Source organism: Xyrauchen texanus, chromosome 23 (genome assembly GCF_025860055.1).
Source record: "Xyrauchen texanus isolate HMW12.3.18 chromosome 23, RBS_HiC_50CHRs, whole genome shotgun sequence".
In the NCBI taxonomy this organism is placed as follows: Eukaryota; Metazoa; Chordata; class Actinopteri; order Cypriniformes; family Catostomidae; genus Xyrauchen; species Xyrauchen texanus.
The window spans coordinates 35827387-35852656 of record NC_068298.1 but is presented as its reverse complement, the minus strand read 5'-3'; the positions used below and the strand labels follow the sequence as shown (position 1 = coordinate 35852656).

Sequence of the window (25270 nt, the reverse complement as noted above, 5' to 3'; positions counted from 1 at the left end):
GGAAGAAAGAAAAAGTGTGTGTGTTTTGTAAGAGTGTGTTTGGTTGCAAGAGACCATATATTGCCATATAAATGGCAAATTACATATATGCGTCAATTTGTGCAGTAATGTGCGTTTGTGGAATTCAAAAAGTGAGGAAGCTTAAGAGAGTTCAAGACTTGTGGGGTCAGAAGCCAGAGGGAGTGAGAATGTTCATATCTCGATGTCTCAGTCTGTGACAGGATGTTTTCTTGCCCTCTTCGCCACTCATCTCCATCTTGGTGGATTGGAAGTTGGCGGGATCTTCAACCATGGCATTAACGTGAGTCTTGATGGCATCCATGGTATTAGACTTCTGAACCCCAAAGTATGACTGCACAGTGAATCCCCCTGTGGTCATGAAGAAACAAGAACATTAAACTTGACCCTATTTACTTTCTAAAAAATTCCTCATAATTTCACCAAAGCATTCTGGAAAATCAGAGAAATACTTCATAATATTTCAGTGCAGCGGCACTCAACAACTGATTACAGCACTAATAAATATGAGATTTCCCTTCAACATCCCATAATGCCACAGGACTTTCATCAGCTATACAGACTTAAAAATTTGATGGTAAAAATCAATCGAAAGTCAATTAGAATTATTTCATATAGCTGCTCACTCTACATAACAGCAGTGATAATTTGCTGGTCACTTTGTCAACAATTTGTTTTAATTAGAACCGTTTGATTATCATCATGATGCATTTCTAAATAAACCTTGGTCAACGAACATTTCCATCAGTAATTTTGTTGACAAGATGTTTCAAAATATACAACAGGTTCTTGCCAGGTGTGTTGGTCTCTGATCCCGGGTCAGTGGGGGATTTCTGCACAATGGGGCGCACCCCAAAGAGACTCCACCTTTCACCTCCCCGTCCACCTCCTCCATTACCACCCATTGAAACGCTTGTGATGACACTGCTGATCTTAGACTGAGAGTATCAGAGGTCAGGACACTGGCTGAACCAACTCCTGTTTAAAAAGAGAGGTGAAAATGATCAGTACATTTCTTCCTCAATGCTTCATATTTTAACTGTGACTCATTTTCACTCTTAAAAGTCAGTATTTATGCATTTTAAGTCAGAAGTTTACTAACAGCTTAGCCAAATACATTTAAACTCAGTTTTTTCACAATTCAATCGTAGAAAACATTCCCTGTTTTAGGTCAGTTAGGATCACTATTTTATTTTAAGAATGTGAAATGTCAGAATAATAGTAGAGAGAATGATTTATTTCTTTTATCACATTCCCAGTGGGTCAGAAATATACATACACTTTGTTAGTATTTGGTAGCATTGCCTTTAAATTGTGCCAAATGTTTTGGGTAGCCTTCCAAATTTGCTGGAATTTTGTCCCATTCCTCCAGACAGAACTGGTGTAACTGAATCAGGTTTGTAGGCCTCCTTGCTCACACATGCTTTTTCAGGTCTGCCCACAAATTTTCTATCGAATTGTGGTCAGGCCTTTGTGATGGCCAATCCAATACCTTGACTTTGTTGTCCTTAAGGATGAACCAGACATGTGGAGGTCCACAATTTTTCTTTTCTCCTGAGGTCTTGTCTAATTTATTTTGATTGTCCCATGATGTCAAGCAAAGAGGCACTGCAGGTTGAAGGTAGGCCTTAAAATACATCAACAATTGCACCTCCAATTAGCTATCAGACGCTAATTGTCTAAAAGCTTGATGTAATTTTCTGGAACTTTCCAAGCTGCTTAAAGGCACAGTTATCTTAGTGCATGTAAACATCTGACCCACTGGAATTGTGATACAGTCAATTAAAAGTGAATCAATCTGTCTGTAAACAATAGTAGGAAAAAATACTCATGTCATGCACAAAGTAGATGTCCTAAATGACTTGCCAAAACTATCATTTGCTAATATTAAATCTGCGGAGTGGTTAAAAAGTTCGTTTTAATAAGTTCAACCTAAGCGCATGTAAACTTCTGACTTCAACTGTATAAATCGACGGATTACACGTAACCCAAACTACACCAGAAAACATAAAACCAATATGCCCACGAAATGTTGCTGTGAGAGTACTTTCACCTGTGACTGTGACTGATGTTAGGATATGAGGGGAGTGACAAAGTGATGGACTGCACTGCGGCTGAAAGCTTGTCCTCTCTGAAGTCCTCGCTCGGCATCTTCAACTACTATAAAAAAACAACAGTAATAAATAACCAGGTGCGCCATAAAAGTGTAGTACTCTCACAATTAAATATATAACACAGTCTTTAGACACACGGCCATAAATAACAGCAAAACAGTTTATCCAGAGCTCATAACTACAAAAGTATCAGCTCAAAACAAGTCATGAGGGTCCTCAAAAAAAAGAAAAAATCTATCTGTGAACCTAAACTTCCACCATAAACATCAAGCAAACTCCAGAATAATCTTAACATTAACATACACATAACACTTAATAGTAGAACTCGAGACCTCAAATGTTGTATAACTAAGAACCTCAACATAAAATATAGCCGATAATCATAAAATGCCCGTCCTACTTAAACCAAAACACAACTGCAGTGGATTTATGTTATCTAACGCCTTTCATAACCAAGGCCAGCTAATGCGTCATTTCAAACAGCTGATAGTGACACAATAATTCAATTTAGTAACGTTAATTCAGACCTTTAAGCTTTTAATACGTGTATTATTAAATCGAAGTCCTCGTGGCTCAACGTTCGTAAACGGGTACTTGTTTACAACACAAAACTCACCTTTTCCGCTCTATAGCTCGTTTGTTGTCCGATCCAGTGGGATCTTCCATTTGCTCCATGTTTTTAAAGTAAATATTCGTTAGTGGTATTGTAGTGTACAGGGAAAACGCCGAAAATTCGTCGTTAAACAGGATTTTTCACGCGAGCGGAGAGATGTCAAAAGAGACCAAGAACAACGAGCTCAGCCAAAATGACGGACGGGAAGTTCCATGTTTCAAAATAAAAGTCCACTGCGGCAGGAGCGTAAACTCAAAACACAACGATCTTTTGAATTTCAATTGAATTGTTTTTAATGAGATTAGCCTAGTGAGAGGGTAACAGACAAATATTGTCACTCGAGATGCTAAATTTAGACTAATTTGAGAGACACCTCGATCAGTAATTCGAACACTAATACATTTTACAGCAAATGTATTAAAGGGATAAAGGGATGCAGAACACTAATAAAGATTGTTTAGAAAACATCTCAGCTCTTTAGGTCCATACAAATCAAGTAACTTTTGACTAAAACTCAGAAGCTCCAAAAAGCATATAAATGAAATCCAAATGAAAATAATCCAGATACATCCAGTGGTTAAATCCATGTCTTCATAAGCGATATGGCAGGTGTGGGTGCGAATCAGATTAATGTTAAGTCCTTTTTAACTGTAAATCTACACTTTCACTTTCACATTCAGCCACTAACTGGTCAGGCTGGTCAAAGGTGGAGATTAATATTAAATACTTAAATATTGATCTGTTTCTCTCCCACACCTTTCATTTAACTTCTGTAGACATGGATTAAACCACTGGAGTTGTATGGATTACTTTTGTGTGATTTTTGGACCTTTGGACATTTCAGCAGAGCTGAAATATTCTTCTAAAAATCTTCAAATTTCAAATTTGCAGAAGAAAGAAAGTCATACACATCTGGGATGTCATGAGGGCGAGTAAATGATGAGAGAATTTTCATTTTTGGGTGAACTATTTCTTTAAAGGTGCACTCAGTATTTATTTATTTAATTATTTTCACATGATAAGTTAAATTAAAGAAATTAATTGTAATTTTGAAGCATGTGTATAAAATCATGGGCACTCACAAGAGATGAAGACTCGAGTAATCTTATAAAAGCTGTTTTATTCTACATGGAGAGGGTCCACACATGGAGGCTGCCATGATAGAGTCACATGACCAGCCGAACACTACTCGCTTAATTTCAGGAACCGTCTTGTTGTTGGACACTTTCACTCATGAATAACCATGCCATGAATTAATCATGACTGATTGTGATCATTGAATTTCTACAATGGCAACTGTAACTGAAAACTTTTCCATTTGAGTGATGCTGTATTCATGCCTCTAGGTGTGAGTGTAAGTCTAAGACATCAAACAAGAAAAATGATGCCTATAGTGGACCTATAATCAAGGCATAAACATATAGGCTGTAAAACAAAAAATATAGAAAGTGGAAAAACCATTCCAACTTTCTGTGCAACTTGGAGTGATATAATTGACTAAATAATTGATTACATTTCTTCATCCTTAATCATCTTAGGTAAGACACTAAACTTGTTAAACATACCATAATTCAATTTACACTCCAAATTGTCATTTAACAATAATAATAGGCAGAGGCTTGTGTGTTTATTGTGTTAATTTAGAGTTCCACAGACACACTACAGTACATTACATTTTTGTAACATTTCCTTACAAAAATGAACCAAGGTTTTACACAAGTAACCATAGTATTACCATGGTATTTTGTAGTAAAGTCATAGTAACCACAAAATTAAACAATTTCCTTGTGGATGTAAACAACGTTCAGCAGATGTCTTAGAGACATTTATTATTTAGAATGTTTGTAAATCTGTAAATCCAAACTTTGTTATTTTGTATTTATTATTATAAGTAATATTAAGAGTGGAGACAGGAAATAGGATGGGAAAATGTCAGAATCGACCCCAGGTCAGTCCGCACTAAAAAAAGCACATCTTCATCTTTACACACTACACCAGTGAAGCAACACTTGATAGTGAAGTTTATCTTGAATTATTTGTGTTCCATCAGGATATTGGAGTGCAAATAGCCGAGCTGTGTGGCAGGAGCAATTTACAGTGCAAAAACTCACCAATAATAATAATAATAATGCACAACAATAAGATTAACTGATGGGTATTTATTTCTGATGTGACATTGAAGGCACTGCATTACAGCTCATTTTGCGTAGGACAACATTTTTATTCATACCAGAGATTGAAATTAAGCTACAAATAAATAAATAAAAAAAAACCTGCAGTGACATTTCTATGTAGTCTGTAATATCAAGCAAACTTTACAGTACATCCACTATACAACACTGTCTCACTGATCCATAATAACTTTCACGTAAAATGAATCAATTTAATTATGGTAACATTACATCTGAAATCTTAAGATTATGAATAAATAACAGTTTAACTACATCATGAAAAGTAAGCAATCCAGTACATTGGTCATATTGTTCCCTAAACATAAAGCACGAGAAGAGATTATTATTATACGTCTAGAGAAAACAAGAGTAGACATTTCAATTTCTTCCCAAAAGGCCATGAACTAAACTTAAGATACACATTTACATGTTTACAGTTTTAAACCTGAAATACATTCCCTGGTTTAATGTCCTTATTAAGAAGAACGATTAATCAAGTGTTATCTAATAAATGGTGTGAGAACACTTATTTCTCTCATTTAAGAATTCAAAAACAAAGCACCATAAGTGAACTCTTTCTTCCATCCCTTAATATCAGCATCATTGCACACACTCTTTAAGACAAGTTGTTTTTACCTGTTACTGTATAAACTAAAACAGCATTTACAACTACACACAATTAAACATACAAAGAACCCAGTGCCGTACAGTTTATCTGAGTTTCTAAACTATTATTGCTATGCACACAATCTCCTTACGTTTTTGACTCCTTGATTCTTTTTAGACTGGTTTCCTGAGCACAGATTTACCATAGCACTAAACCAGTTACTGACTAGATAAATCTCTGATAATGAAACCGGTCTTAAATATCAGATTTTTCTAAATTACTCCCATTTTCCAGTTTACTCTGTTTATATAATATACTTACAATATACTACTGCATGCAATTTCTTTTCTTGGTGCAAGATAAACTTTCAGATGACTCATGCTCTTATTGGATTATAATGCCATATTTTTTATGTATCTTTCCTCTGAGGTCTCTTTAATACAATACATAGATGTGAAATAACAAATGAAACATATTTGGCACAGGAATAGTGGAATTGTACCCCCTGAAATAAATGAAGTTACATTGTATCCATAATTCTGATTTCAAGTCAATAAGGCGGGCATCACTTTGCGTGAGACAGTTTGGTTGGTCATTCTTAAGGACGTTTTCAAGGTGCAGAGCTGCAGATCATTCTTATAAACTGAGAATCAGCTCTTTCCAAAAACTTCCGTTTGGAACCTATATGACACAACCGTGGACATCAAAATGCCAATTAATCATTAAATACCACAACAACAACTCATTATTATTACTACTTACTTTCCAAGTAATTATTTGAAGAAATGTGCCTATACATAACTCATTCAAGTATTGATTTGACTTTCATTGTAATGTGTGGCTATATTCAGAATAGCATTCAACCATAATACTTTATTTCTGTAATATGCTGTATAAATGGTGTGCAGTACACACATTTTCTGTATGATGGAACCACAATTGTTCTCATTATTTGGCTGTAAACTTGGACAATAATGGAAGATGACCATATTCATTTATTAGATTATAACTGGTTGCCACTTGCTGAATTATACGGTACAAACAATGTCAAGTGACAACAGCATAGTAAAATATTGTTTATTGTTGATTTTGCAAACTGTTTCACATACTTAAAAATAGTAGTTTATAGTATAGTATAGTGTAGTGTACAGTACATACTCTGCAGTATTCAGTGTGCTAGTTGCCGATCCTATTCCGAATTGAGTATTAGTTTAAAGGAATATTTCGGGTTCAATACACGTTAAGATTGACAGCATTTGTGGCAATAAGTTGATTAACGATAAAATGTATTTTGTTACTATTAAGTCTGGGTTACAGTGAGACACTTACGATGGAAGTAAATGGGGTCAATTCATAAACGTTAAAATACTCACTGTTTCAAAAGTATAGCCAAAAGATGTAAACAATATGATTTTAGTGTGAAAAAATTGCTTACGTAAAGTAAATGATGACGTAAACCCAAAAACACTAAAATGACAGTAAGAATGCTTTACAACTGAAATAATACACACGTTTTCAAAGTAGAATTAAAATGAAAGAATTAATGCTTTTATAAAATGATAAAATTCACATTTCCACCTTTAAACCCACCAAAATTGGCCCCAATTGCTTCCATTGCAAGTGCCTCACTGTAGCCAAAATGTTTGCTTGTTATAAAAGAAAAGGAGGGATGAGTTGAAATGATCTCTACTTACAAAAACTGTACAGTAGTTTCAAACATAAGTATGCTCCTGTACATTGCAGTGTGCTTTGTTGTGCATTGCATATTTTGGCAAATGTGGTAGGTAGGCTGCATAATCTGCGTACTTTGCACACTACACATACTATATACTGCTGAAATAGTAATAGTAGTGTGGTAGCATGCAGTTCCACACACACAACCTCTCCCTTCTCTGTTTGATTACCTGACATTCTGTAAGTGTCCAGTAGAGGGCATTAGATTAGATTTCCTTTTCTGCAACATGGCTGGTGACACTGGCAAGACATTCTTAGGCACCATCTAGATGAGGCACAGCAATTCATGTGTAGTCATAATCAGTAAACTGTTAATTATGCTAACAGAGTGCTCAAATTATATGAAAAATACTGGTGGATGATGACAGCATCTGTTCTGGTGCAAACTGCACTGTATTACTGATCTAGGATCAGTTCTGCCAGTTTCTTTATGCATTTGCTCAGGAGTCAGAAAAAGACAACAACATTAACCACAAGAGGAAAACACTCACTTCGGCAGTCTGGGAGGGTTTGGTCATAGGACAGGGTGGAAGGGGTCTGTTTGGGGGAAGTGGTCTTGTTTTAGAGGGGATGGATGGAGATGGCTTGGAAGTCTCTGAATCCTGTAAACTCTGATTTTGCACAGCGTAGGCTGGGATTGGAGGCGGCTTTACAGTGGGTCGGACGATAGAATGTCTGGATCGCGGTGGACCTGTAGGACTCATCCGAGGACTGGCCTGCTGTAGTGACAACAACATCATTCTACTTAAAATCAATCTGTTATTTTAATAATCTAAAAGATAAAGTCAAGCCGATCTTGATTTGGTTTACTTTGTAACTAATTTCATTAGCAGAGAAAAAATAGACAAAATAACGTCTTGTTTATAGAACTTGTATAAAAGCAATATCACACTCGCTTTCGGGCGTATAAATATCAGCACGGCTGTGATTACCTGCAGTCTTCAAAGGCCGAACACAGCCGTGCTGATATTTATGTTGCTTAAGTATGCTTTGCTATAGAGAAAATAAATGTGCACTATTGAGAGTGAAAACGTGGGTAATTTTCAAAATGACAACGTTGCATAAAACGGTGCTTGTGGATGGACATACTGGGAGCACATGCTGACAACAAAACAACTTCACACCTGTTCATCAGCGTGAGGCTTCTTTGGCTGGAACACTGAGTTGGCGTGACTTGTGCTGTGACTTTTACACTCATGGGAATCTGGAACACTGACAAGAAAATATATGATGCATTTTTAACATCAGGACCCCCAAGAAGAACACAAATTGGCACTGAGATGGCTTAATACAGAGGATCTCAACTGGTGGCATCTTCCTCTAGCCTCTTAAACTATACAGGCCCGTGAAGCATGAGATAAGTTTACCCTTAAATTGTAAAAGATACTTTAAAAGAATCATGAAGTGAAATATAATCTCTGAAAGACAAATGTCTCATGTCTGCTCTATTTGTCATCTCAAAGCTGAGGATAACCATTTCCCAACGACACCTGAGCTTCTAAGCCATTCAGAGGCGAGATAAAAACAAAACATTGGGGAACATGCATGCAGTCCAAAATATACTGGATGTCTATGGTGTGAGTGCTCAGCCGCTTTAGCACGCCACCTATATTTCAGGTCTGTATATTGCATAAATTATTTTTCTTTGTCTTATTTTTTGCCTTATTTTTTTGTCTTACTGGGGACATTTGTTTATGAAAAAGTGTGCTTGTTTGAATATTAATTCCAAAGACTGGTACCTGAGATATACATAGACATCCACCCCTAAAATGTGATTGGTTTAATCCAATCCTTCGCTGCCAGCGATGAGAAAAGTAACATGTATCACATGACCACGTTCTCCCAAATGTATGCTTCAGCAGTGGTTTTGATGACAATGGCATAAATGCTTAATATAGTTTAAAACAGAAAGTCTGTGTAGTTCATCATATAATAAAACATGAAAATATGCCCTTTCTGACTGATGATGGCACAGAAAAGCAAGTGTCTTGGTACCTGACCAATGAAAAAAATCCACAGATCAAACAAATTGTAACTACAGTATATAATCTTGCATAGTTCGTCGGATGGTCAAATAAATAGGCTCGAATTCATGGTAATATTCATGATATTCATGGTAAAATTAATTCAATGCTTGATTTACAATTTTTTACTCTTATGCAATAAACAATTTAATTGCTGTGATGGTTTACCACTCAATATCAAATATAAAATCTGGGTCCTGAAGCAAAACTAGTTACCACTGAATGTATTTGCACTGAAAGCACTTTACTTGATGCGTATTTGGGTAGCAGGAAGGACAGAGCCTTTAAGAGGGCGGGGCTTATGTTTGCAGATGCAACAGCAGACAGCCAGAACAGCCAATCCCAATAGGAAAAACAGTATGAGGAGAACCAGGACAAGATACAGGCTGCCTGCAAACAATAAGAACAAACATCACCACGAGCGCAAATGTAAAGCAGCACTTATCACAGATGATGTGCTAATTATATATTGTGGTATTTGTGTGTGAGCTGACTAACTGTGTACAATCACAGGCCCGCTGTCCACACTGCCTCCTGGGCCTGTCTTGTCACAAAACGGTGGTGCCCAGCCTGAGTTACAATGGCAGTTGTGGTTGTTATTGCAAAGCTGCAGGGAAACAGATGATAAAAACACAAACTTTATTTCCATTGCTAAAATCTTTCCTTTTTATGTCAAAAAATGTCAGTGATTTAGTTGAGTTCCTCACAGAGCTATCCTATGTCTTCTAAAGACTTGCAATATAGTGCACCAGTCCATATGTGCATCATATGGACTACTTTTATGATCCTTTTTTTTTTTTTTTGTCCTTTTAGGAGCTTGAACATTCCAGTTACTATCTACTTTTATTATGTGGAAAGAGCGATCGGAATATTCTGTTAAATCTCCTTTTGTTGTCCTCAGAAGATAAATAGTCATACAGGTATAGAAAGACATGAGGTTGAGAAAATTATGACAGAACCTTCACTTTTGGGTTAATTCGCCATTAATTTCACCATTATGTTTAAAGCTGAGCCAGCTCTATGGAGAGAAATGCAACATAGATTCCCACCTACCCCATGGCCATGACATTTGGAATTGCAGTCATCTGCTTGCAGGAAAGATGCATTGTGACATTCCCCTTCAAAACAGATCTGTTCAGACAGACAATGAAGGAAATAAGAGAGTGAAAGGAGAATTGCATAAAAACTGGACCAACTGGAACATTTTCTCAAGGCTTAAAATCCAGAATCAACTTAAAATACCCTCAAAACTGTTAAAAAACAATCCTGTACTGTTGTATATTTTCTACTGAAGCAGGAAGTCGGGAAAGGACATATCAAATGGCTTGTCATTTTTCCTTTTATTGCTAATAGCCTTTAGTTCACATCTTTGAACTATAATTTGCTACTAGTAATTACTAGTCAAAGGCAGGAAGTATTAGGGGAGAGGGGGACATTCTTATTCTATAGAGCATTTTATTGGACAATAATGTCTATATGCCCTTACCAACTAGATAAGTCATGGGCATTTTCCTGGAAGAGAAAGACTGCATATTTTATATGTGTATAGCTACTAACGTTATGGCCTCAAAACTAACAGACATAGACTAAAAGCCACAAAACCCCAATTTTTATTTCATAGGGTCTTGAAAAGGAATCAAAACTATGTACAGTATGTGTTCATTACTTACCGCGTTCTCGCCACATTTGGTCCCGGTCAGAACCAGGCCAGGGTCTAGAGTGTCTCCCTGGCTCTCCTCAGTGTGCCCTGATGGGTACACATGTGTCCCTCTGCACAGGATCGTCTGTTGACCATCCCTGATGTTGGTGTCAATGGAGACAGCATTGAATTCTAAAGGCTTGCTGGCAGCACTAAGGCACTGAATCTTGCCACATTTAGCATTCCTAAACAGAAAACAGCATCAAGGGTCACTCCACAGCATGATGACAAAATTATGGCCACATTATGTCTACAATGTTGAGTACCAGAAAATGTACACAAACATCCCTTTCAAATAAAATTCTGTTTACCACCTGTTTTCTGTGCACAGAAATAGCACAACAATTATTGAATCATGCAAATAGCACTGAGGATTGTGAATCTGGGACATCCTATAATGAGCCTCATTTGCATAGAGAGGAGGCATGTTTTCCCCAAAAAATTATTGCAAGGACTTCATTTAAAAATGCATGGTGCAGCGCTATAGCAGTCAGTGCAAATAGTGTCTGGTAAAGTTAAACAGCATATGTGATTTGTGAATAATATGTAGGTTTTTAGTGAACAGTTTAGTAATCTCACACCTTAATGAATGATTTTAGTAAATGGATCACACCTGTCTGTGCAGCTTCTGTATTTCCCCATCAGGTCTTTGCCACAGTTTCCAAAGGAATCACCTGCTTCATTTACTTTAGTAAAGCAAAGTTCAGGAGCAGGGCGGGCATCTGATAACAGAATAGAATAAACACATACTGTATGTGGCACCAATCCAGTCTTAAACATGTCTCTGCTTTATTATATTTCTGATGGGCACAAGAGCTTTCATTGGTTGCCACAGAGAGCAGCAGATGGCATCACATTCAGATACCAATATTACAGCCAGGCACAGTATCTCCACTGTGTGATGTACTACAATAAACAGTATACCGCTGGGTGGATTTCCTTAAGAAAATGTGATAGCATGCAAAAAAATGAAACCATAATCAATTTTGAGGTCTCCTCTATATTCCTCATGATTACATAATTTAAGACAATTAAATGGTAATATAAGTAATTAAGATAATGGGCCCTATTTTAAGAGCGCTTTAATCCATATTATTCTATTTTATTCAAAATTGAGGATTTTGTTCGAGGATTTTTAAATTGTTTACGGTGATGACATCATAAAATATGATGACAGACATTAGAAGCTTCATTCTAAAACCTCAATAGAAGCTTCAAATGTAAATATGACATGACAAAAGTTACATTTGGTACAGTCTAGTATGAATGGTCAGAATGACCACTATGGCCATTCTAGTAGTTATAGAATTACGGTATTTCTAGTGTTAAGCCATAAATGCAAAGTCAAATGCTTTTTTCGCGCAAGCATGTTTTAAGTCTAGGTGTAAGTGGGTTGGGCAATAGTTTGCACGCAATGGGCTAATAAGCTGGGTTAAGTGCAATTAAATTCTGAGGTTCTTCTCCAGTTATTGCACGTCTGTGTCTTGTTATATAGATCATTCCCTCAAGCACCAGCAATATAAACAAACACACCACATTCATAAGAAGTTGGTAGTGTAAATGGACTGTTTACAACAAATTACAAGAATATAAATATTTTAAGCAAAAATAAGCAAAATGTGATTCTCATCAGGATTTGGACGTACGCTCATTATATTATAGAGAATATTATGAATCATTTTCATCGGGAAAGGGAAAGCCCCCTCCTAGCAAAAATGAAAATGACATATCCTTACCTAGTTATGTTCACATTTAAAATTAGGGTTATTGAATATCACTTTTGTAAATAAACTGCACTTGGGATCATCGCACTTCATTGTCATCGTCTCTACATCTACCTTGCTGCCAGTCAACGTTACAGTCACTTTAAATTAAATCTTTTATATTTGTGGATTTACTAACACAAAGTAGACATACTTTACAACATGGGGGAAAAAAATAGCTAAATGTGATGTTATAGGGACTCATGTGACTTAATATTGAAATTTGTTATAACAAGTGACAAAAAAAAAATGTAAGAATTTTTTTGGGAAAAAGTGAGGCTTTGAGGCTTTTGAGACCATACCTTTGCCCCAGAGAGAGAGGCACTGTTGCTCCAGTGTCAGGCACATTCCCGTGTAACAGTAGGCTTTTCCTCCTGCACAGCTGCAGCCATCCACCAGGTAAAGGTTTGCAGGACACGATTCTGATTTACCATCACAGTATTCAGGCAGGTCGCAGGAGCCAGATGGTGGACGACACATCACTCCCGGACTCTTTAGCTTGTCAGGGATAAGCAGATTGAGAGAATATTAAATTTAAAAGCAAAAAATCAAGTTAAGAGTGAGGCACTTACAATGGAAGTGAATGTGGCCAATTTTTGGAGGGTTTAAAGGCAGCTTATAAAGTGAAGCTTATCATTTTATAAAATCACTTACATAAATTCCTCTGTTTAAATGACTGAAATGGTCGTTTTAGGGTTTACATTATTATGTCGTCATGGCAACGAAGTTACATAGAAAAGGTTAGTAAGCGATTTTATCACACTAAAATCATGTTAACATATACTGTACTGGATATTGTTTACGACTTGTTGTTATAGCTTTGAACAGTGTGTATTTTAACGTTTACGGATTGGCCCCCATTAATTCCATTGTAGGTGTCTCACTATAATTACTTCATGCATCTTAATGCATTACTTGAAAAGGTGCAGCGATTTGGTGGAGAAGTTTGGCAGGGAATCACCTTGCACTCATGGCAGCAGACTCCATGTGAACACTCTGCTCCGATCTTCAGAGTGCAGTTGTTGGCATTACAGCAGGGACTTGAACACTCCTTTGTATGGAAACAGAATCAGGGATAATGTAAGCATGAAAGATCAATCTGAATAAAAGCATGGGAGAAAGCGAGAGAGAGAGGAAGTAGTCTCTCCAGACCTCCGCTTCTCCACAGTCACACTCTTCTCCTTCCTCCAGGTATCCGTTTCCGCAGCGCTGGCCTCCGTACATGACCCTTGTGTTGGGAGGGCTGAACAGACACTTCCCCCACCTGAGCTCAGGTAGCGATTCAGCTCCTTCTGATTGCAGGGGTTAAAGACACGAGGGAATGGATCCCTGTGGAAAAGAGGAATAAAGCATATGAATGTGTATTTTTACAGTTTAACTGTACATAGACTCATTCTTTCTCGACATAAATGTCCTCACTGCCAGCACTGCCCATTCGGTGCCTTCAACAACAATATAAAGCACTAATGTCTAAGTTCAGCATTAAACTCTGCATGGCACAAGCTTATAATGTAGGTTCTTTGAATTTGTTATTTGTAGGCCAATCAGCTCGCATGTGATATGTCAAGCCAACTGGCACGCATGGTGTAAGCTGATAGGTCTTTTGACATCTCTCTTTGCCTAACATTTAAATTTGCTCAGTTTGCAAGTAAGCTGGTTTCACAGCAGCGCACTGTGAGAGTTTTCTCTGAAAACTGCCTCCACCCAAGAATCACTTGTCTAAATCTGCTGCAGCATGTCCACATCCGTAGCTCAGTATGTCTGTGTGGGCATGTTCTAGCAGTTGCAAGTTTCCGTGCTTGCTCTGTAGCAGCAGCAGCAGCAGTGTAGCAGATCTTGTCTGCCAATATATGCTATATATTTCAATGAAAGATTATGAAGTCAAACATTTTATTTATTTATTGGAATAAGGTACACTTACGAATTGTGCACAGTAAGACCAGGAATGTGTATTTACAAAGTAAATCATGTCAATTTTGATTTCAGGTTGACTTTTAGGACAAGGGCTTTCAATCCTTGTACTACAAAGTATTACTTCCAAGTTCTAACTACTCCTTTTAGGTAAAATCCAAGCATCCTCTCTATGGATCTTACCCTGTGGCAGCAGCCATGATGCAGCCGCCATCCTCAGGTTGAGCGAGACAGCAGTCTCGACTGTCATGACTCATACCAAAGTTATGCCCCATCTCATGAGCAATAGTAGCAGCAACACCAACAGCACTCTCAGAGTGGTCCTGTGGAGCAAGAGGGAGAAAATAAGGCAACACAGAGAAAATTAGTCTAATAAACAGAAACACAGGCCAACAAAAACAATGGAATAATGCGGTAGGTAGTTTTACCGAATTAACTCCACCTGACTGGTATTCAGAACACATGGCTTTAAGGGGTGCCAGACCGATGATGGTGCCCTGAAACGACACGCCCCTGCAAACACAACACAGATTAGACTTAACTACCAATAAAAAATATCAAACCATACTGACTAGACACATTTTATTCTCTAAGGAATGGTTCACAAAGTGTAGGGCACAGGAGGTATTGAATGGGAGGCGCGGAAGACTGAAACACAACTTTACAACTTTAAATATAGCATACAAGTGACCTGCGTACAATGTTTATGAGGCTTTTATGTACTTTTGGAGTTTGATATTCACAATCACCATTCTCTCATCCTTCACCCTTGTGTTGAAAAAAGTCTTGGAATGACTTGAGGGTAAATGATGAAAGAATTTGTTTGTTTTAAGGTGAAACAATCCTTTAACATTGCTCCTGAAAAGCAGTATCACTTTTTTTTAATTTCAAGTAATTTAAAAAGTATTTCATTAAAATTTTAGATTCCTTTTAAAATCAAGAGTGTAGTTGCTTATTATTCAGCAAGGATGGAAATTACTTGCACACAAAGTCTATAGAAAAAATCACTCAGGGCACCTTTTGGGCTGATTATACATTTTAGGACTTTTTTCTATGGGCAGTGTGAGCTTTTTCCTTCATTGCATAGATAGAATAGAATACAATAATTGTATAGAATACATATCATTATGTCTACAAAATCACTTAGTAAGAATTTAATTAATTTAATTATTCATTTATTTAAAAACAGTTGATGCATGACTTTTATAGCTTTCTCAATGAATATTCATTTTTAATTAGATGTTAATGAGGAAGGAGGAGCTGCAGTGAGACTGACGTTACAAGCTGAGCATTGTCATTAGGCAGCTGTGGCAGCTGTTTCCTCCTCCAGGCCAGAAACGCACCCAGGGTGCTGTAGGGGTTGACGGTCACACTGATCTTATCGTCATTATTCCAGATCTCCAACCAGATCAGGGCAACACGGATGTTCAGTGTTTTGTAATACTGGGTACATCAGATCATACAATAAAGAATATTAGAGTTCACTTACATATCTACATAGATATGGATAAATTACAACGGTAATGTGTCTAAAGTTACAGCTATCTCACCTTATCCACAAAGTTGGCTGCTTCAAGCAGCTTCATTTTGGTCCTTTCAAGGTCCCGACCATGTTTCACAAACTGCAAAAAAGACAGGAAGTCAGTCATTGTTGGTCTTTTACCTTAGATTTTTGTCTCAAATAAGAAGACTCTAGTAGAGATGAGTTCTTCTGAGTCAATTATCTGCAGAGGTACCATGGAGAGAATCATCAAACAGACAGTATGCTGAAGACAGCTCTAGAGCTGTCATTTACTGCATCTAAGATTAATTCAAACTACATTTTCATTGGCAGATGCTTTTATCCAAAAAAGCACCCCAAAAGTTGCTGTAATCTACTAAATAATGAGCACCGCCATGTTGATATTGCCTGACCAGACGAATATTACTTGCTTTTTCTCGATAATCCCCTGTAATTGGATGCATTTCTACAATGGCATCTGTAACCAAACTTTAGCATTTGCTGTATCTACACCACTAGATGTCAACAAAACACGTACAAAAAATGACTGGGTGCACCTTTGAAGATATTTTACCTCTGCATGATCGGCCACCAGCATCAGCTCCACGTATTTCATGCTACTGCTGATGTCCCTTCTTTCCTGCAGAGAGTAGTAATAAAGCAGTGCTGAATCACTGCCTCTAAATCTGACTTTATGATTAATGACTAATTGAGACTGGTGGACATCCTGTGTCTTCGGTTAGGGACAGACAGTCTATTCATTTAAGCTATCACAAAGAACGTGTCCTTGGTTTTGTATCACTTTGCTCAGCTTTTCTTATTCATGTAAAAAACAAGTTTTATTAAACAGTGTGACCACAATGATTGGCACCTTTGTGAACTGAGCTGACTTCATACATCCACTAAAAACCACCTTGATTGATACAGCTTGATTAATGTAAATGCAAATTGCCATAAAAGTGAAAATGTAGTAAAGTATTTATTTATGTATCTAATGCAATGACATGCATACATTTTTAAGTGTATCTTAAGCAACCAAATACTTTATGGGGTCAATGTATATAGGGACTTTTTTTGAACTGCCCAGCAACTAAATGTTCGACAGTTAGCCCCTTCACAATAAAGATACTCTGATCCAACAGGATGTCTCTTTTGGATTCAGGTCAGGGGTCAAATATCAATCAAATATTTGACATGCTTGATCTCACCCTAATGGTCCGTTGAGGCTGTGCCATCACATCAAGTAACTCTTGAAGGCTTTCTGTGTTATTCCCATCTCCATGGAGATGTCCGCAGGTGCCCACTGGCAGTTTTAGGCTCTGAGCGTTGTACACAACATGTCCCTGAGAGTGTATTTGGTTAGCTATCGGTTCGATCATGTAGCTCAAGCTGTTGTTGACAGTTATCATGCCCCTGGAAAATTGAAAAGAATATATGACATGTTTCAAGATTGAAATTTAGTGATCAAGAGGTTATTTTTTCAAATCTTTGCCCTTATTTTTCCCTGAGGAGGATTTGTAATGTTAGTAAAACAAATAGTACTTAGTCATTTAGCAGATGCTTTTATTCAAAGAGACTTACAAATAAGGAACATAACAAACAATTTGTCATACAAAAGTCAACAATATCTTCAGTATCGCACTGCCATGTTCTCAAAGTCGCTGGAGAAGAAACACTCCCTTTCCATTCGCCATGAGCAACAGTGATCTGTGATGGCTCCAGTGCTCGCAAACAAGCTGTGGGTTTGCTGTCGAGAGTCAGGATCTTGTTACAAATATACTTTAGCCACTCGTTTCTAATGTTGGGAAATTTTAAGTGTATGCAGAGTGGAAGGTGCTACACACAGCCAGGAACAGCACAAATTTTTATGGCATTTCCTATTTTTTTACTCACTGTGACTGTGTCACATACCTGTCAACACTCCCGTTTTTCCCGGGAGTCTCCCGTATTTCACACACATCTTCCGCCCCCCTCCTGTTTTGTTATTTCTCCTGAGACAATCCCATAATTTGTATGGCCCAAACCTCGTTATATGAATAATCACATAAATATATTATTCCAAGGATGTCCAGTTGCCAGATATTGTATGAAACGCATCCTACTCACACAATCGACACATCATACAAATTTCAACCCATTTGTGACTTCAACCTGGCAACCTACAACCCAGTTGCGCTGTTGATATCTGCGCAGGTAGTAGATGCGGGAAGTTGAATCAAGCACCACTGGTAGATGGGAGGAGAAGTCTCAGGTGGTGCTCCGGCAAAAATAGGTGAGAGTGTTATGGAAATCTAAAAAAACAATCATTATTTAGCAATTTTGGTGTTGCTAGTGGCGCAGAAATTACACACTTCAGCTTTAGGAGAATGTTTATTCTTTTACTTGTAGTGCAATTGTACACTGCAGCTGTGAAAATCATCTGGAAAGATATGTGTGTGTGTGTGTGTGTGTGTGTGTGTGTGTGTGTGTGTGTGTGTGTGTGTGTGTGTGTGTGTGTGTGTGTGCATAAACTTTGTAAAATCCTCACATTTTGCTAGATTTCATAAATTCCCCCCTCTCTAATCAAATCCCCACTCAGTCAAGCTGTGCTGGCTTCAATATATTCATTGCTCTTTTTGGCAGACATCAAGAAATATGTGATATCGGTCACTGTGTGCCTCTTCTTCTCCTGTTTGTTGCCTTACAGGTCCTTAGACAGGAAACTGGGTGTCTGCAGGACACTTATCTCTAAACAGGTCTCTATCTGCATTCAGCCCACTCAGAGGCCCATCCACGCTGTTACAATGAACTCAGTGAACTCATTTCCTTGGTGCTATGGCAAGAACTGCCCACTGACTCGCAACATGGACATTTTCACATGATGCAAATAATGATCATGTCACTAAAGCTGGAGTTTCTAAGAGTTACAGTTTAAGAAACTGGACCAAAAGATAACTTTGTCTAAGGGGTCAAGGTTTGGCTGGTTAGCGTGGCCCGGTAAGCGCCTGCTCATAAATGTGGTAACTTTACCATTTCTTTACCAAAAAGCAGCTTTATCCATTGACAGCCATGTGGTATTGTTCATCAGCGTAACTGTAGGTTGTTTACCATTTTTTGGTTTGTAGCACATTTTAAATACATTTTACATATCATACTTGAACATTGCAGTTTTGTTATAACTGCCAGATAAAAACAAAGATTTCACAGGCTACAGATGCAGATCTGGAGGTGGTTACCTGAGTCCGGCACAGGTGCTGAGGACCACACTGGACCCTTGAATACCTCTGATTTTTCCGTGATAATAACAGTGATCCTGCAACCACCAAGACAGCAGAATATCAGTATTACGTACATTACATTTTTTTAAACTCATTCTGATTAGCAACATTAAACAAATATCCAGGTAGCAATAATGCAAAATGCATATCTTTGTTGAACTTCTATAACAAATCACAAGTTATTCTCAGTACATTATAATCACACATACTAAATCAGTTTATACACTGATAAAAGCAACAAAAAAAATAATGACTCTGTTGTTGTGTTGCAGTGAGCCTTTAGTTTACTGTGACAACTTATCAAAAGAATACTATTACAACATCAACTTTGCACTTGTTATCATGAAAGACTCTGGAATACAAACTTTAGTGAACAATTCTGGAATGGCTCCCCCACTCACCCTATTAGAAGGTCTGGAAAACTGGCGAATGCCATTTGGATCGTACCATATCTCTTGATATTCAGGGGAGAACAGCTCACTTGGAAAAGAACACAAAGAAAACACTTAAAATTCAGCCACATCTTATAAGAATAATAGCACAGCTGGACAACTTCCATCACATTCATAAAGGAACTACATAAACACACCCAACATGTTTTCATTCTTTCACTGGAGCCACACATGAATCAAGTTTTAATCCATATTAGGAGTAGGTTGTTTCGAGACCAGAAATCAACAGGCCTCTCTGGTTATCTTATATTTCAGAAGATATCTAAGCAGAAAATGTCTAAGTGTTTAAACGCTTTGAGAATCAGAACGATGTTTAGCAAGTGTGCTTTCAGTACAAGAATTACAAAATATTAGGTACCTAATTAACAACTACTAAATATGCAATTTCCTCAAGCAAAGACTAGCAAAGTTTTTCACAACACATCTTTTCTTTTCCATATAATATGAAATATATCACAAATATTGCTTTGTTATCAATAAAGATCATTGACTTGTTGTTCTTTCTCAAAGATGAGATTTGTATCAGACTGATCTCACGTTGAATTCAGAGACAGCAGGAAGAATGTTTTGCTGCTTAAATTGGTCTGTGCTCACTGAAATACGAACCACTGCCCCCAGTGGCCGAAGCAGGAAGTGTTGATGTGAAATGTCCACAGAGTGACACCAAAAGTGAGTTGTGTTTTTAAGTTTAAAATTTTACACAAACCCCAACCCTATATCTAACCACAAGTGAGGTAAAAATGTAATTTTAACCTCTGTATCATGTTCATCAGTGATCACGTAAACACAATTACTTCCTGGTTCCCATGGGACTAGAAAGAGTTTCTTGTTTAATTTTTTTCCACTATAAACTATTTGATGACTTTTACATTTTTTAATGTTTGTTTTGCCTATTTTTAAAGAAACCATAAACAACAAAAATAAAAATGTTCTTTCTTCTGTGAAACACAGAGGGGAATCATATTCTGGGTGCTCTTATACATATAATTAAAGTGAACGGTGAATCACGCTGTTAAGTTCCAAAATGACTAAAAAGCACTATAAAAGTAAATGTCGACATTCCAGTTTGTGCTCCATATTTCAAGTATTCTGAAGTCATATTGATTAATTGTTGTTTAAGGAAAAGGCCAAAATTAATGTTGTCATTTACTAAAAATCTCTCCCTTAGCTGCAGATCTCAAATCAAATATGGTACCATTATACACATCAGGTCCTTATTTCCCAAATGTCTCATGTCCAAACATCATCATTATAATCACGTCTAATGGTTAGAATTGTAAATTATAAATTTTTGGGTGAACTATTTCTTTGTTTTTTTGGTTTGTAAATGACTGTGTTCTTTATACAGCTCTGTAAAAATAGAGAGACCACTGCAAAATGATCAGTTTCTCTGGAATTAGTTTTGTGTTTGAGTATAATGTATATTCTATAAAGTACTGACAACATGTCTCCCAAATTTCAAATAAAAATATTGTCATTTAGAGTACTTATTAAAGACTGTTAGAGAGCATGCCAAGACACATGAGAGCTGTGATTGAAAATCAGGGTTATTCCACCAAATATTTATTTCTCAAATCTTCCTAAGTTAAAACATTAGAATTGTGTTGTTTAAAAATGAATATGAACTTGCTTTCTTTGCATTATTCGAGATCTGAAAACACTGCATCTTTTTTTGTTATTTTGACCAGTTGTCATTTTCTGAAAATAAATGCTCTAAATTACAATATTTTTTACAGAATATACATTTTACTCAAACACATACCTATAAATAGTAAATCCAGAGAAACTGATCATTTTGCAGTGGTCTCTTAATTTATTTATTTTAAAGACATGACACTGTATATTTTTAAGAGTAACAAAAATGCAACAGAATGATCCCCCAACCACTTCAAATCCATAAATGGAAATCGTCTCGGGTTACTTAACTGTAACCCCTGTTCCCTGAAAAAGCGGAACGAGATGCTGCACTGATTTAGCACATTGGGAACGTCTTTTAGGAGTGACCAGCTGTGAATATGTGTGCAACACTTCAATGAAATTGACTAGAATTTATAGCCTCTGCTGATGATATCATCAGGATGCACCGGTACCAGGGGCTATAAATAGATGCGCCACAGTTGCATCGTCAGGTACTTTGTCCTTATCTCTGATGCCCGAAAGGTTCAACCATAAGTGTCTCTCCATGCTGACCAAAGCAGCCATCGACCAACCAATGGCGCGAGCCGTCTGTATGGTCGCCTGGAGAGACAGATCTGTGGCTCGAAGAACTCTGAAAAAGCCTCTTTGTCGACCATACTGCCCACACTCAGGTCCTTCAAAAGGTCAGCCTGGTATGCCTGTAACACTGCCATAGTGTGTAGGGCAGCACCTGCCTGACCTACTGCCTAATAAGCTTTCCCCATGAGCATAGAGGTGGTCCTGCACGGCTTTGTGGGGAGAGTAGGTCTCTTTATTGATGATGCCGAGCCAGGCGAGAGATAACCCGAGAGTGTCTCTTCTACCTGCGGCATCATGGAATACCCCTATGCCACAGATGGTCGAATATGTCGATGTCGAGGGCACAAAGACACGGGAAGTATAAGGTTTCCACCATGAAGACAAAGCTCGTCATGGAGGTCTTCAAAGAAAGGAAGGGACGTTCCCTTCCCCTGGCCAACAGACAGAAATCTGTCCTCTAGCTTAGAGCGTTTGGGGGTCTCTTGTTCATGTGGCCAGTCTAACTGTAGTCTGGCCACCACATGAGTAACCACCTCGAGCAATTCCTCAGCCATATTACTATAGTGCGAGAAATGCTCAGAGGTGGGTAGCTCGAAGTCTGCAGACTGAAGAGATTCAACGTCCCCCTCATGAAACGAAGAGGCGCCAGGGTGTGCTTCAAGATCATGAGAAGGACCAGCTGGATCTGGAGAGAGAGCCAGCGAAAGGGACGGACCCGTCTCTCGCTCCTCAGCCAGATCCATATGAGAACCCCACGATGGAAGGGTGGGTGCTGGCTCTCGGAAGTAAGTGAGACGAGTGCAAAGCATTTTGACTGAGAACAGCTTGCAATGCTCACACTGTCCATCTATGTTTATATTAGCGGGCCCAACAATGCTTGCTCTGGACAAAGTCCAGACCTACTGAGCTGTGACTCCCATCACACTGACACAAGAACCCCCACCAGGCTGCACAAGCCTGCACTCGCCTTGCAGGACCATAAATATCTGCTAGAAGTGTCATGGACACTAGCACAAGAATCTCCATCAGAGACAACTGTACTGGTTCATTTATCAGATACTGTACATGCAGGGCCTATAAGAGCTAATTTTAGGAGAAACACTGGCACACTGGGTGTTATAAGGTCATAATAGTGCAGAAGTACTTTTAGAAGCATTATTATAACAAATAGTATCTTAACATTTTCAGTTCTCTTAAAAGCACAGTGATATAAAGAAAATCAATTGATATGCAAGTAATCAGTTGTAGTAATTTAAGCATTATATTATATTACATACAAATTAAATACACACAAAAATACAGTCGTCTCACCTAGTTGTCCCAACCATGCAGTCCATCCATATATACATCATCAAAGGGTGTTTTTACAGCTTCGGACACTTTAGCACTGTGGACTTCTAAAAGGAAAGTCTCTTTACATCACGTTCATACATAAAGAAAAGAAGGTCCAGCTAGCTACTACAGTGCATGTATATATGCGGTGCTGGGCGTGGTGGTAGTTTGAAGCTGACAGCTTGTAGCCACAACAAATGAGCGACACTGGTCATGGATCATTCAAAAAGGCAGCACTCTAGGGAATCACCCGTTTTCAAAATAAAGAAACCTCATGTAGAGTTCGGGACTACATTACCCATGAAGCATGTATAAGGGGGGGTTTCCGGAGGGAACAAAAAAGTAAGGACAGTAGGACGGATGGCAACACTGAGCTGTGACTGGAGCGGAAATGGCAGGAAGTGATGTTGGTTCAGGAAGATGAAATGGAAGATGACGGAGAGGTAATTTTCAATGATAAAGGATGAAAGATAGTTGATAGGAAAGGAAAAAAAAAAAATCTCATGGACATAGTTGCAACACGGATAGCGATGGGGCAAGAGCAAATCCACAAGTACTAAAAAGGAGGGAGGAACATAAGTTAATCTTTTGAAATGTATTGACACGTTTAAGGCTATAGATCATACAAAACTATACTATACTATACGGAGTATCAACAGAAATGTCAAAAGAGGAGATTAAGAATAACATTTCAGGGGTTACGGTGATAAGGGTAAGCGATTACAGTATGTTAAAGATTAAGTTAAAAGGGACAGTTTATCAGTACTATTGCACTTCCAAGAGGAAATCCTACCATCTAGAATGATGGTGGGATTTATGAGTTATATGGTAAGAGAATATGCACCACCACCACTAAGGTTTTAAGTGCCAAAGGTATGGGCATGTAGCAAATTTTGCACAGGCAACAACGATGTGGAAGATGTGGAGAGGAACATCAGTACGGAGCATGCTGAGAGGGGTTTACGGAGGATGTGCTGCTAGAAAAAGAGCAGTAAAAGTACAGAATATTAAAATACCAGAAGGAATATAAAATGCGGAGGCCCACAAAGAGTTAAGGGTACTCCAATGTTAGGCTTTGACATAACATCAACAGTTAAAATTCCAGAGAATTAAGTAAATCAATGTACATTTACCAAAGATTCCATTGTGATGAGTAAAAGTGAATTTTTGTCCTTCATGGCAGAAGTGGTTAATTGTTAAGCCCAAACCAGCAGCAGAACTGAAAGGATTAAGATTATCATTAGAGGAGCAGAAAAATACCTGAAAGTTGAGGATGTTACTGTAGAATCAATTAATGAAGCAAACAAAGGCGGACTAGCTGGAACACAAGGAACATATGGGGACAGTATATGAAAGGACTGGTTGTACTTCAGTGGAATGCACAAAGTCTTATTGCGAATGGCCAAGGGTTTAAACAAATTATTGAGGATCTGCAGCAGAAACCAGATATTATATATATATACAGGAGACATGGCTCAAGCCACACCTTGATTTTGTTTTGTATGGATATGTGGCTATACACAAGGATAGGAAATCATGAAATGGAGGAGTAGCAGCTTCCTTCATTAAAAAAGGCTTGAATTTTAAGGAAATAAATAATAATGAATTAGATGTGGTATCAGTGGAAATATGGCCTGGTAGTAGGAGTATTACAGTAATCAATTTGTACAACCCATATTATAAACTATAAAAGAAACAATTCATATGTTGGAAATCCTAATGGTAGTATACTTGTGGTGATTTTAATGCCCATTATACCCTATGGGGGAGCCTATTCAATGATTTTAATAGTAATTGAGGAAGGCAATTGTAATTGTAATTTTAATTCAGGAAGTGATGGATAAACTAGGATTGGTA

The 25270-nt window shown here is 37.8% G+C and overlaps 1 protein-coding gene and 1 long non-coding RNA gene across 2 annotated transcripts in view; both read right to left on the bottom strand.

The window, feature by feature from the left end:
- Positions 1–814: 814 nt before the first annotated feature.
- Positions 815–2943, bottom strand: LOC127617040 (uncharacterized). Its single transcript, XR_007967268.1, has 3 exons — positions 2749–2943; positions 2072–2178; positions 815–996 (listed from the first exon to the last, which is right to left on the bottom strand). It is a non-coding gene; the product is annotated as an uncharacterized LOC127617040 (long non-coding RNA).
- Positions 2944–4904: 1961 nt separating this feature from the next.
- Positions 4905–25270, bottom strand: part of LOC127663332 (disintegrin and metalloproteinase domain-containing protein 19-like) — a 39639-nt gene continuing 19273 nt past the window's right edge. The window contains 21 exon segments of the mRNA XM_052154866.1: positions 4905–6204; positions 7428–7522; positions 7749–7976; positions 8382–8469; positions 9530–9671; positions 9780–9888; positions 10335–10412; positions 10952–11165; positions 11594–11702; positions 13046–13241; positions 13705–13794; positions 13896–13999; positions 14002–14072; positions 14838–14977; positions 15083–15167; positions 15931–16097; positions 16205–16276; positions 16730–16795; positions 17364–17568; positions 19371–19447; positions 19814–19892. Coding sequence (XP_052010826.1) covers positions 6174–6204; positions 7428–7522; positions 7749–7976; positions 8382–8469; positions 9530–9671; positions 9780–9888; positions 10335–10412; positions 10952–11165; positions 11594–11702; positions 13046–13241; positions 13705–13794; positions 13896–13999; positions 14002–14072; positions 14838–14977; positions 15083–15167; positions 15931–16097; positions 16205–16276; positions 16730–16795; positions 17364–17568; positions 19371–19447; positions 19814–19892 — 2446 coding nt within the window. The 3' untranslated portion in view covers positions 4905–6173.